This window comes from Paroedura picta, chromosome 1 (assembly GCF_049243985.1).
Source record: "Paroedura picta isolate Pp20150507F chromosome 1, Ppicta_v3.0, whole genome shotgun sequence".
Classification (NCBI taxonomy): domain Eukaryota; kingdom Metazoa; phylum Chordata; class Lepidosauria; order Squamata; family Gekkonidae; genus Paroedura; species Paroedura picta.
The window spans coordinates 29208874-29221979 of NC_135369.1; the positions used below are offsets into that span (position 1 = coordinate 29208874).

The following is a 13106-nucleotide window of genomic DNA, read 5'->3' on the forward strand; positions in this document are numbered from 1 at the left end:
TTGCAGCCCCCCCCCCCCATCGTAAGTGACAGGCGTGGGTGAGGGGTTTCCCCACCCCTTTTGCCTGCCTCCGCACAGGGGCATCCATTCCCGCCCCTGGAGCCTGCCTATCGAAGACGCGGGAGAATAAAACAGGAGCACGTTAAAATTATTCCTAAGAAGGGTGGAGGCGGGAGAGAGACTTTTAACATCTCGGTCTTTCCTCTCTCGCCCTCTTTCAGTGTTGGAGCGGGGAAGAACCAGGGTGAGCAGGAGCAGTAGTGTTATGCCTCTTCCTTTCTTTCCCTCTCCCTCTGTTCTTGCACCTTGGAGGAGAGAGCTTTCCTTTCTTCTCCAGGTTTGTGCTTGAGTAGGAGAGAGGGGAGGGAGCTTGGAACTATTGAGAAGGCCGGGGGAATGAATTCTGGCGGGGGGGAGGAGGGGGAGGGGGCTGTCAAACATCCACAAACACACTTGCCAAATTCTACCAGCCCCACCCCATTCCGACAAGGGCAAGCTGGGCTTGGGGACCCTCTGTTTTTATTTTTTGAGCAGTATATCACTGAATGTCAAATGCTTTGGGGTTGTAGAGGGGGAAACTGTCACCAGAATACTGGCTTGTCATAAATCTTCTAGCTAGATGGTGCTGCAACGAGAACCATGTCCCTTGATTTGATTCAGCAAGACAAAATTTGATTCCAATAGCACCTTTAAGACCAACAAAGATTAATTTAAGGCATGAGCTTTGGAGTGCATTCACTCTTCCTCCGACACTTGAAGAGTGCTTGCAGGCAGAAGCTCACGCCTTGAATGAATCTTTGTTGGTCTTGAAGGTGCTAATGGACTCAAATTTTGTTGTGCTACTTCAGACCACCACAGCTACCCACTTGAATTGATCCAGCAAGGTAATACTTGTGTCTCTCCCTCATACACACAAACATGCCCACTGGATGCAAGAGTTTTCCCGAGTTATCTGTTCTCTCCCTTTGTCTCAGGAGGAACAAATTCTAGTAAAGATGGAGATGGAAAATGTTCCTCTGTATCATTTTATAGAAACTGTGATCATAGCAAGGATATATAAATTCTCAACTATTTAGTGAATTCGTCTGTATTCTTGCTGATTTTCTGAAAGGAATGGTTAAGCGTTATCTTGCTAACCCTGTGGTAGGAACTGTGGGAAACTAGAGTGGGGAAGGTTTTGCATTTCAGTAAAGTGCTTCATATATGAGGTGAAGAACTTTTCTCCTAGGAGAAACTACCTTTACTGCAGAAGGGAGATTTTAATCAGGATTACTACTTCACTCCCATTTAAAAGGCCTAGGGTGAAAGATGTCTGGCTTTTATGTTGTTTACACAAGATTATGCTCCCTCCTTGCCTACACTGTTCTTTTCAAAACTTGAGTTGCTGAATATATTAAAATATTCAGCTGCAATGGGTGATTTATAGCACATTTTACTTTTTTCCTATGGGATTCAGGCTGGTGGGGGCATTAGAAACTGCCATGGATGATGTGAGCTGAAAATTCAAAGGAATAAGATTTGTCCCTCCTGCTGGTAGCCTATTGGAGGAGGGTCATGAGATTGTTCATATTTCTTTTGTACTGTTACTAAATAATTACCACAGATAGCACTTCATCATTCTGCCACCAAAATACTGCAATACTTAAAGAACTAACTGCCTTCGTAAGCACCATTTCCTGTGGGGCAGATCTCTTATTTTCATATATTCTGGTGATTTAATAATTTTCTCTCATGGTTTATAGTAAAACTCTTGGGTTTAAATCATTTGCACATTTATGTAAGCGGTTGCCTTGAATCTGAACAGCATAGCATGTGCAAGTATATGGATAGTTAGCCTTTTTTCAATCCTAAATCCAAAATGGGAACTAAATTTTATAGTTTGAGATGGTACAGTATATTGGTACAGTAAAATTTTGTGAGAATAAAACTGTATACCAACACTTGATGTTTTTATGAGAGCTCAAATGAGAAGAAACAGAAATGGTACCTTAGGAAAATGAAGTATTTTATAGCACAGCCACAAATCACTTAAGATGCTAGATTATTATGAAAGACAATTCTATGGTCAGACTTAATTCAATTCTGGTTTTTGACCACTGTGTTACACAGAGTGTTGTACTAGATAGGCCATGGTCAGGATCCAACCATGGCTTCTCCTGTGTTCTTATTAGGCTGTACTGCAACTTCTCCTCTTCTTTCTCCTTTTGGACTTCTGCCTTTCATTTGGTATTTAAAAATGGTGAATTGATCAGAGTATCAAAAATGAGATTTGTCTCTTCTCCATTATTTGACTTCATCTTTGGATTCTGAGAATTCTTTGCAAATGTTTGCATGCAAAATACTTGTAACTATAAAAAACAATGTGACAAATGTATAAAACCTTAGATTTATACATTTGCCTTGTGGCACATTACATACCCTTTGGATTGGAAAAAATCCAAAGTTCCTGTTCACATAAGTGCTTGATCATTTCATATAAATAAACCCAGATATTTTCACATTTGTGACATTGTTACACTGTTACATACTACTTCGCTAAGCCCATTGTATTTCATGTGCTGAGGAGGGGTTCTCCAAATGATCAGGTACAGTGCTGTAAACTATGTCTTTGAGAGACTGGAGTCTTCTAGAAGAGAATTGTTTCTTTAATTCTGTAATTAGTGTAGTTCTTTTGGAGTCATTATTCCTGCTCTAAATCACTAGTGCCTTAAATACTTGATGATTAATTATTTGACCTGTTAATTGACCAAGTTTGGTTTTGTGTTTCTTTGGACAAGCCAAATGTCAACAATATTGTGAATGTCTATTACTATAGCTTTGCTAACTAGGCACATGAAAGGTGATTAGAGACTTAACAAAAGGTGCTCAATCAGCCTTCATGAATGGAAACCTTTGGAATGTCACAATCACTTTGGCAGTTTTAATTTAGACAGTGACAGGGGGGATAAGGAAGGTTGCCAGCTGATTGAGGAAAAACTCCCCTGGATGGGATTTGACTTCCACGATTGCCAGAATTTTTTTGCTTAAAAGGCAAGCATTGTGTCATGAGCAGCCAGACTGGGGTCAGAAGGAGGCCCCCACAGTGGAAAGGGATGTCATTCCAGGTGTCCTTGAAGAGGGAAAAGGAGGGAGGAGAGAGGTTACAGCCCTGGTCCATAGGGGGAAAGGCACTGTGTGGGGCCTATTGCATGTGCTACTTGTATTTACATGGATAAACCAGCCCTGTTTCAAAGCCTGATTTTCTTTTGGTGCACATATTTTAAAAATGTATAAAGTTGGTGCTGACCCCAGAAGTATCCCATATGTGATATTCCTACCTAAGACTCATGGAGGCTGTCTGTTGAAGGTTTCATTTCATAGAGTAACTGCTTCGGAAAAAGAATATCATAGAAGATGTCATTGATTTTGGCATCAATGTTTATGAAAACAGTTATATCCAGTTGAAATTTGTTAATTAGCTATAGCTTTCATGTTAATTGTATGTCTTATGTGACCAGTAAATACAACATTTCAGCTTCTGGTCTATACCATGCTTAGTGAATGGAATTTTAAGGTCTGAGAAAACTAAAGGCTGGAATCTAGCCAAGGATTTCTGGTTGCGGAAGGATTTCCACCCACAGAAATGTTCAGCTGAATCCAAGTGAATTAACTACAGAACCTTGTTTTTATCTGAACGTTAGGATGAAAAAGTGATCAGGGTTTTTAATGAACCAAAGCTTGCAATAATACAGAGGAAAATGTGACAAAATTACTGCTGGCTTGCTTGTGCATCTGGACACTAAATAAGTGTAAATGTATATACAACATAAATTGATTAATGAAGGCTGCAAGTTTTAATTGATTAAATGTGAAGTGTTAATCACCAAAAGTTTTAATCACAGTGACATTTTCCCCCTGCCCCCATTTAATCACTAGAACCCAGACTGTTGGGCACCCTGGCATACGGACTATGCAGGTATACCTTCTTGGATCAGATTTGATTTCCATGGTGTAATAATTATGGTGTTCTTCAAAAGAGAAAGTTACTTGAATTTCATGATGAAAAATGCCAGCGAAGAAAGTGAACACCAGACTTGTTAAAATTTTAGAGGAAACTCAAGAATGTACTGACCAGTAGAAATCAATTAGTGAATGTAACCTTTTAAAACTGATTTTAGGTTTAATTACAGTCTACAGTCAAAGTAACTTGAAGCTGTTTTGAAAGTAGTGCCTGAATCAAGTAGTCAGCTGTTTAATGACTGGGGTTCCCAGTTAATTTTTAAAGTGAACACATGAAGCATCTTTATACCGAATCAGACCCTCAGTCCATCAAAGTCAGAATTGGCTACTCAGACTGGTAATAGCTCTCCAGGGTCTCAGACAGAGGTTTTACACATCACCTACTGCCAAGTAGTTTAACTGGATTTACCAGGGATTAAACCTGGGATCTTCCGCATGCCAATCAAATGCTCTACCACTGAACCACAGTCCCTACATAACTGCTGGCTCTGACACCCTAGCTAGCCCAAGCTTATCAGATCTGGAAAGCTCAGTAGGGTCAGCCCTGATTAGTACTTGGATAGGAGTCCACCAAGGAAGTCTAAAGGTGCTTTGCAGAGGCAGGCAATGGTAAACCACCTCTGAATGTCCCTTGCCTTGAAAACCCTACAGGGGTCACCATAAGTTGGCTGTGACTTGATGGCAGTTTCCACCACCACCATTTCTGTTTGACAAACAAACCATTGTGTTATGCTCTTCTTGAACTTTGAGAATATTCTTTACCATATTTTTGTAGCCTTTCTAGTTGTTATAGTGCATTGTACAGTTGTGGTGCATATCATTTGGTTGTGATAGATACATACTCCTAATTCTAGAAGGGACTGATTTGTGGAACATAATGCAGAGAACAACCTAGAAGTATTGAAATAGCTTGGGACCACTCTGTTGATAGTTTATTAAATTATACTTTTGGCAATAAAAGCTAACAACACTAAAATTTACCCAAACAGCACTAGGGAAAGAATCCCAGCACTATTGATTCCTGTTCTATTGACTACTATTATATTTTTCTTATATTCTATGCAGCAACTGAGGTTGGCAAAGTGGGAATAAGTAAGGTTTGGTTAGCAGAATATGTAGGAAGAGAGTTTAAGACTATGGGTTTGTAGGGAGGCGTCCATTAGATCCAGCTCTGAGTCCTATTTAACTGTTAAGTGTATTCAAGAGTAATATTATTGTGCTTTATTTTTAGGTTCCTTTTGGAATGAAAGAAGAGAACCTGTTGGCATGGGATCCATTGTTTGGGAATGTGGTTAAGTGGCTGGTTAGATGGCTTGATGCAATTTTTATCTCAGTATGAAGCAAAGGCCATGATGAAGTACCTTATTAGTGCCTCAGGAATAAGACCCTACTGGACATTGCTTAGTGATATGAACATAAAATGTTATTTGGTCTCTGAAGAACCTTAAAGAGAACAGCTGAAATGCCAAACAATACCTGCTAAATAAACTGGAGATTCACAAAATCATTGTGAGAGGATGGCTGCAGACTGGATGTTCCATTTTCTTTGGCCTCTGGCTATTCTGGTAAGATGTACAGATGGCCACAGCCTGTTCTCATGTGAACCCATCATCCTGAGGATGTGCCAGGACCTTCCTTACAATACCACATTCATGCCTAATCTCCTGAACCATTATGATCAGCAAACAGCAGCTCTAGCAATGGAGGTAAGGATTAATCTCAACTTCATATATGGCTTTAATTACTGAATGAATTGCTTTTATTATTAGATAATTTCTTAGGCTACTTGGTCTAATATATATTTTGTTATATATTATTGTAAACTAGCAAGAAAGCCCATTGCAACCAGGAATGCAATGGGCGCTAGGACCCAGGGGACACCAGGAGGTGCTTTTTTTTCCTGCTGCGTGGAGCTGTGAAAGGCTCCTACAGGGTTTTTTTTTTCTGCTGCTTGGAGCTGGGAAAGGCTCCTACAGGGTTTTTTTTTCTGCTGCTTGGAGCTGTGAAAGGTTCCTGCAGGGTTTTTTTTTTCTGCTAGCTCTCGTGGGCGTGCCGGCTTGGAGCTCCTACAGGGTTTTTTTTTCCTGCTGCTTGGAGCTGGGAAAGGCTCCTTCAGGGTTTTGTTTTCTGCTTCTTTGATCTGCGAAAGGCTCCTTCAGGGTTTTGTTTTCTGCTTCTTTGATCTGCGAAAGGCTCCTTCAGGGTTTTGTTTTCTGCTGCTTGGATCTGTGAAAGGCTCCTGCAGGGTTTTTTTTTTTCTGCTGCCTCTCGTGGGCGTGCCGGCTTGGAGCTCCTACAGGGGTTTTTTTTCCTGCTGCTTGGAGCTGGGAAAGGCTCCTTCAGGGTTTTGTTTTCTGCTGCTTGGATCTGCGAAAGGCTCCTACAGGGTTTTTTTTTCTGCTGCTTGGATCTGTGAAAGGCTCCTGCAGGGTTTTTTTTTTCTGCTAGCTCTCGTGGGCGTGGCGGCTTGGAGCTCCTACAGGGGTTTTTTTTCCTGCTGCTTGGAGCTGGGAAAGGCTCCTTCAGGGTTTTGTTTTCTGCTGCTTTGATCTGCGAAAGGCTCCTTCAGGGTTTTGTTTTCTGCTGCTTGGATCTGTGAAAGGCTCCTGCAGGGTTTTTTTTTTCTGCTGCCTCTCGTGGGCGTGCCGGCTTGGAGCTCCTACAGGGGTTTTTTTTTCTGCTGCCTCTCGTCGCGCTAGCGGCGAAAGGCTCCTCCGGGGGTGTTTCTTTTTTTTCTGCAGCTTCTCGGCGGCTGGAGTCTTGTGTTGTGTTTGCGGCGGGGGCTTCCTTGGGGCCGGCCTGACGCGGTGAGAGACGCTTCGCGCCTCTCACCACGTCAGGCCGGGAGCAACTGCGAGCCGCGCTGAGCGCGGCTCGCAGTTGCTGGGGCTGGGAATCGGAGGGACCAATCGGCAGGCGCGAAGCGCCTGCCGTTTGGTCCCTCCGGTTGTCTGTCATGAGGAAGGGTCCAATCCGGACCCTTCCTCATCCCGGACACATCCCGCCCCAGAACCCCTTACTGTTTTATTTAGTCCGTGGCGCCCGCGGCGCCACGGGCGGTGTACAGATACGATAGGGTATCTTTGTGGTTTTAGTGGCACTTTACAAATGCAGTGGAAGTTTCTTGTAGCCAGTGTGATATAATGATTAGAGTGTCAGAAAAAGATAAGACCCCAATTTGAATCCCCTTTCAGCTATCTCTTATGGTTGTGAAGAGTAGAATGATGTAAGTTGCTTTGAGGTCCCCACTGGGGAAGACAGGCAAGGTATAAATGAAGTAAATAGACAAAAGTACTTTTCTGAACAAAAAACAAAGGTTACACATTGATGCATCGTGTAGGCTTCCTAGCTGATCTTCTACTAAATGGCGTTCCATGTAACATTCATATTTAAATCAACCCTGAGTTCTTAAATACATGAAAGTATTTTTCATGGTTTGGCAAACACCTTAGAAGAGGTTTGTCTCAGATCAGTTAGGTATCTTATTTTATGTGATACACCTGTTGCCCCCCCAATATTTCAAAGATGGTATATGAAAAATTAAACTAAATCACAGTGCCCTAAATAAATATAAAATAAGAACAAACCAACAAAACCAGTAAGCAGAGCAGTAAAACATTCTAGTGTGTCATCTTTTAAAGTCACAAAAAGGAAGGGTCTTAACTGACAAGAGTCTTAAGTACCCACCACTGGAAAAAAACTGCAGAAATCTGAGGTAACAAATGAAAAAGTCCTTTTGTCTCATGAGGACCAGTCAAGCTTCTATATAGGATCGTACTTTAAGGAGAGCTTCCTTGGTAGATCTTAAATGTCAGAGAGGTTTTTATGGGAGAAAGTCTCTGAGCTCACAGAAAGCTTAGTGCTTTAACACCATAAAAATGATCATTTATAACAGCATAGAAAATTGCTATATTTGATATACTTATGGAATTTAAAATTTATAAATGCCTTGGCTATGAACAAGCAAATTGCAAGGATAACCACTGCTTGAGAGAGAACTTCAAGCTGATGCGCCCTGTGCCATTTTTGCATATCAGCTTTAATTTTAGCTAAATTCTCAAGAAAACTTTCAGTGTTCCTCTTTGGCTTTGGTGCAGTTTCTGTTGCACTTCTTTCTGACCTTTTTATCTCCCTCCTCCTGCAGGGTAGAGCAATGAGCTAGTTTTATTCAGTCTGTAGGCACATGTTTTGCAGTGGTTTGAGGGAGAGGTTAAAAGGTCAACCTCATCAAGTCAAAAGGACTACAGAAGGCACGCAACTGTTGGAAGCGACAAACAGTGCATGCTCCCCTTATGAAGATTAGGCATCCTTGGTACAGAAACACATCTTAGGTTTAAGAGCTGTCTTTATAGGGATTTCATTCACTCTAAAAGAGAAAATATTTCATAGGAGTTTCTTTAAGGAGTCTACAATTTCTAATTTTTCTGTTGGAATTTTTAAAGAAGACCTAGTGGAAAACTAGTCCCCGCCACAACCATTTTTTTCTGAATTTTTCTAGGTTTCTTTTCCCAAGCCTTCACATCTCCAGTCAGGTTCAGCAATCTTGCATTGTAATTTCCCTGGCCCATTATGCACGGCCGCCGAAACGGCGATTTCGGGTCACATGGAAAACGCGGAGGGGGAAGACGCGACGCACACCGGTTATGCACGGGGTGGGGCGCGACGGCGGCAAAACCCAGAGTAACCGATTATGCACGCGGCGATCCAGGCGCCGCTTCTGGTTGCGCCCCGGTTACCCGGAAGCTGCGCTTTCTTCCGCGTTTCACTGACGCGACTTTTTCGGCGGCATGCACCGAAGCTGCAGCCGGTTGCAGCCGGCTCCGTGCGTTATCCGTGATTTTAGTCGCCGCCATTCCACCCCGAATGTGCGCTAAAACCCCCGTGCATAATGGGTCCCTTTGAAGTTTCTTTATCACTCTTAAGTCAGCAATGGAATGTTAAAATGTTCTCCCATAAGTTTCTAAGTGCTGTAATTTTTAATGTCAGATTTATGCCAATTTTTTCTGGACTTTTTGTCTGATATGAACTTGAGATTGTATGGAAGGTGGTGTTTAGGAATGGTGATTGAGGTGTTCTTATGGTGACCCTGAGGACAGAAGACTTTTACATTTGAAATAACATTCCTCTCCAGCCTGGGAATATCAAAGGGTTCTTCCTCTTATCACCAGAGGTGAAGGTTGTAAAAAACGCTCTGCTCTGCAGCTTGGATATTGTTGCTGTTAGGTGCGAAGTCGTGTCCAACCCATCGTGACCCCATGGACAAAGGTCCTCCAGGCCTTCCTCTCCTCCACCATTCCTCTGAGTCCATTTAAGTTTGCACCTACTGCTTCAGTGACTCCATCTAGCCACCTCATTCTCTGTCGTCCCCTCCTTATTTTGCCCTCAATTGCTCCCAGCATTAGGCTCTTATCCAAGTAGTCCTTCCTTCTCATGAGGTGGCCAAAGTATTTGAGTTTCATGAAGGTGTCAACTCCTTTCACCTGGGTCCTGTCACAGCTACAGTAGATTGTATCAATTTGGCCCGTCTAATTGATTGGTATTTTCAATCAATCTTGTGGTTGGTGGACCAGAACTATCCAGAGTATAACTTGTCCGCAACCCAAACATCAGGGCACTCTATCTGTCCCGAAATTGGCACTGCCAGATTGGATCTCTACTAGGCAACAAAGCCTTGTTAGTAAGATTTCTTTTAGACAAACTTATAGGCTATGGGTTGTCCAGTTTTAGGGGCCAACCCTCTTAGATTCACTTTCTATTACTTATGAGTCACGATTGTATTATAGTCTATATCTTCAGTCTAACTTGGGAGTCTTGCTATCTTGTTCCTATATATCTAATAGTTTTATAAAGAAATTGGCATTATGGTCTTTCTGCTCTCCCCATCCCAAGGAACTCTACAGGGGTAAACTGAGCCAGCCCCAGCTGGGTTGGATTCTTACAGTGACAAAGTTGGCATTTCAGTTTATTACAGGCCCTGGACCCAGAGTCCATATTGTTGTTGTTAGTTGCAAAGTCGTGTCCAATCCACGACCCCATGGACAATGATCCTCCAGGCCTTCTTCTCCAGGCCTCCTTCCCCGGAGTCCATTTAAGCTTGCACCGACTGCTTCAGTGACTCCATCCAGCCACCTCATTCTCTATTGTTCCCTTCTTCTTTTGCCCTCAATCGCTCCCAGCATTAGGCTCTTCTCCAGGGAGTCCTTCCTTCTCATGAGGTGGCCAAAGTATTTGAGTTTCATCTTCAGGATCTGGCCTTCTAAAGAGCAGTCAGGGCTGATTGCCTCTAGGACTGACCCTGCAGTCGTCTTGCAGTCCAAGGGACTCACAAGAGTCTTCTCCAGCACCAGAGTTCAAAAGCCTCAATTCTTTGATGCTCAGCCTTCCTTTTGGTCCAACTTTCACAGCCATACATTGCAACTGGGAAGACGATAGCCTTGACAAGATGCACTTTTGTTGGCAGGGTGATGTTTCTGTTTTTAGGATGCTGTCTAGATTTGCCATAGCTTTCCTCCCCAGCAAGCATCTTTTAAATTATTTGCTGCAGTCCCCATCTGCAGTGATCTTGGAGCCCAGGAAAATAAAATCTGTCACTACTTCCATTTTTCCCCCCATCTATTTGCCAGGAATTGAGAGGGCCGGATGCCATGATCTTAGTTTTCTTGATGTTGAGTTTCCATATTAGGTAGTGCATTATTGTAAGTTAGAATATGTCTTTGGGCAAGAAAATACCTCCAATGCCTGTGAGAAAAGAAAATATTATCCACATAGATTGTTGGTAATTAATGTGTTGAACTAGCTTCAGTTGTATGTGACCACCAGTGGCTTTCTGTATTTTATGTAATCTTGTAGTGGGTTATCCCTGAGTACCATTCTGGCTCTGTCATTGCTCCTGACTATATCAGATAGGAACTAAATCCGAAAATGTCTGTTGTAGATCTCTCAGGTGAGAATCTCTATCAGAGTCATTGGGACAGGTGCAGTGGAGCAAAGAATTTGGCAGAAGGACTCAAAATTGTCATCCCTTCACAAAGAAGCCATGAGAGGTCTCAAATAGATCAGGGCAGAACACATACAAGGAATGGACACATCATGGCAGACTGATTAAGCCACAGAACTATATCAGAGGCGGAGTGGCAGTTAAAGAAAGAAATCTTTGAATGGTTAACAGTCCACCTAGGGAAGCTAGAATTCAACCTATTCACGCCCCACTTCAACAGACACCGATGTTCCTTTCCAGGTTCTATCATCTGGCAGCAGAGAGCACAGACACACTAACAACTCAGTGAGCCAAAACTCTGCTGTATACATTTTTTTCTATTCCAGTACTGACAGGTTGTTGAGCAGCAACAACAGGCAGAGCTTATAATAATAGTGCCTTATTGGCCTAAGCATCCTGGGTTTCGACAGTAGTGCAGCTATCCACACCAAGACCGCTTCGTCTGCCAGTAACTCCAGACTTATTCTGCCAAGGCTCAGTCTGGCATTCAGACCCAAACTGGCTCAGGTTAACCACATAGAAGTTGAGTGGCAGCACCTGAGAAAATTGGACTATAGTGAGGAAGTAACAAACACCATTTTCTCCTGCAGGAAGCAAACCACAAATAGGATTTATAATTACTCGTAGAAGGTGTTTCTGAGATGGCGTAGGTACAAGAAGATTAATTATATGTCACCTCAAAGGATATACTGGAATTCCTGCAAGATGGAGCGAAGCAGAAGTTGTCTGCAGCTATATTAATGTGGCAAGTGGCAGCATTAGCATCTGTGCTCCCATTCTTCAATGGAAAGCCATTATCAAAACATCAACATGTAAGGTTTTTGAGGGGGGGTATCAGCACTTTTCACCACTAATAGTATGTCCTATCAACACAAACTTTTAAAATCAGTATGTACAAAGAGAGCTTTTGGTTTACTTAAGGGATTACAGGGGTTAGTTAGGAAATTCTTACCTTCTGAATTCTGCAAGTTCAAAAATGTCCTGTTTTCAGCCTATGTAACTCTTTCATACATTTATCTAATGTCGACTTATATTTTATTAAAACATGATCTACTGGATTTAGAGAACCAGTTTTGTTCCTAATATTGAAATATGTAATAAAGAAATTATTTGGGAGACATTTTACATGACAGTGGTGAGACCAGTGTGGTGTAGTGGTCCACGTCCAATTCAGTTTCCACCTAGCCATGGAGACTTGTTGGGTGACCTTGGGGCAGTCGCAGAGTCTAACTTACTTCATAGGGATATTGTGATGATAGAATGGATGAGGTGAATGATAAAAGTTGCTTGGGGTCCCCATTAAGGAAAAGGGTAGAACATAAATGATGTAAGAACTTATTTATTTTGCTCTTTGCCGTTGTTTGGCTATAAAAATTCTCACTGTACTTTTAGAAGTGCATATTACTCAAAAGCCAGATAAGGGCATCTTGCAGCTACCATAGCTGTAGAACTTTGCACAGCATGATAGTATCTTGTCATGCGGAATACAGCGAGGGTTTTAGAATTCCAGCCATCATAGTGTAATGTGACTGCACATTCTCAGGGTGGGCTGAAACTATATGCTAGACTTCTGGCAGCAAGCTTTATTCCCACTGGCATTTGACATAATTCGACCTTGTTACGTAGGTGGGGATTACTTGTGTATCTGTTAGCTCTTTTGCTAAAAATTCCACTCAAGTGGATTGATGCAGATGCGTCTTATGTGAATAGGGCTTCAGTTGATGTTGTTTTGAAGACTTTTTTTTCTCTCTTTGTCTCAAATTGTTTCTGCATTTATTGCAGATGACAAAAGAACCTTTTGTCTTGAACCACTTTGTGTAACTTTTAGTATGCTATAAAATTTGGACAGCTCAGCTCGACCAATGTAAGCTAAAGTAACCAGGAGCTGTCCAGCATAGTTTAGTATTATGTAGATAGGTATCAGCTTTGAAATGAAATGTTTAAATACAAATGTTCATGAATTTCTAGGTGTGAGTATACAGCTGGGTTTGTTAAGATAATCTGCTAAAGGCTTCTGTCATTAATTTACTTGAACCTATTTCCTGAGTGATTCTGGTGAGAATAAGCTGTTGTAAATCAACTCACATAGATGAAACTTTCCTAACCAACA

At 42.0% G+C, this 13106-nt stretch overlaps 1 protein-coding gene across 4 annotated transcripts in view; it reads left to right on the forward strand.

Moving 5' to 3' along the window:
• The window catches only part of FZD3 (frizzled class receptor 3), a 37710-nt gene that overhangs the window by 357 nt on the left and 24247 nt on the right, over positions 1 to 13106 (forward strand). For 3 of the 4 annotated variants that reach the window (XM_077331416.1, XM_077331406.1, XM_077331435.1), the window contains exon 2: positions 5231 to 5705. In XM_077331416.1, coding sequence (XP_077187531.1) covers positions 5517 to 5705 — 189 coding nt within the window. In that variant the 5' untranslated portion in view covers positions 5231 to 5516. Of the gene's footprint in view, positions 1 to 5230; positions 5706 to 11644; positions 11809 to 13106 lie in introns of those variants that run through there. The other variant, XM_077331426.1, reaches the window with a different exon arrangement.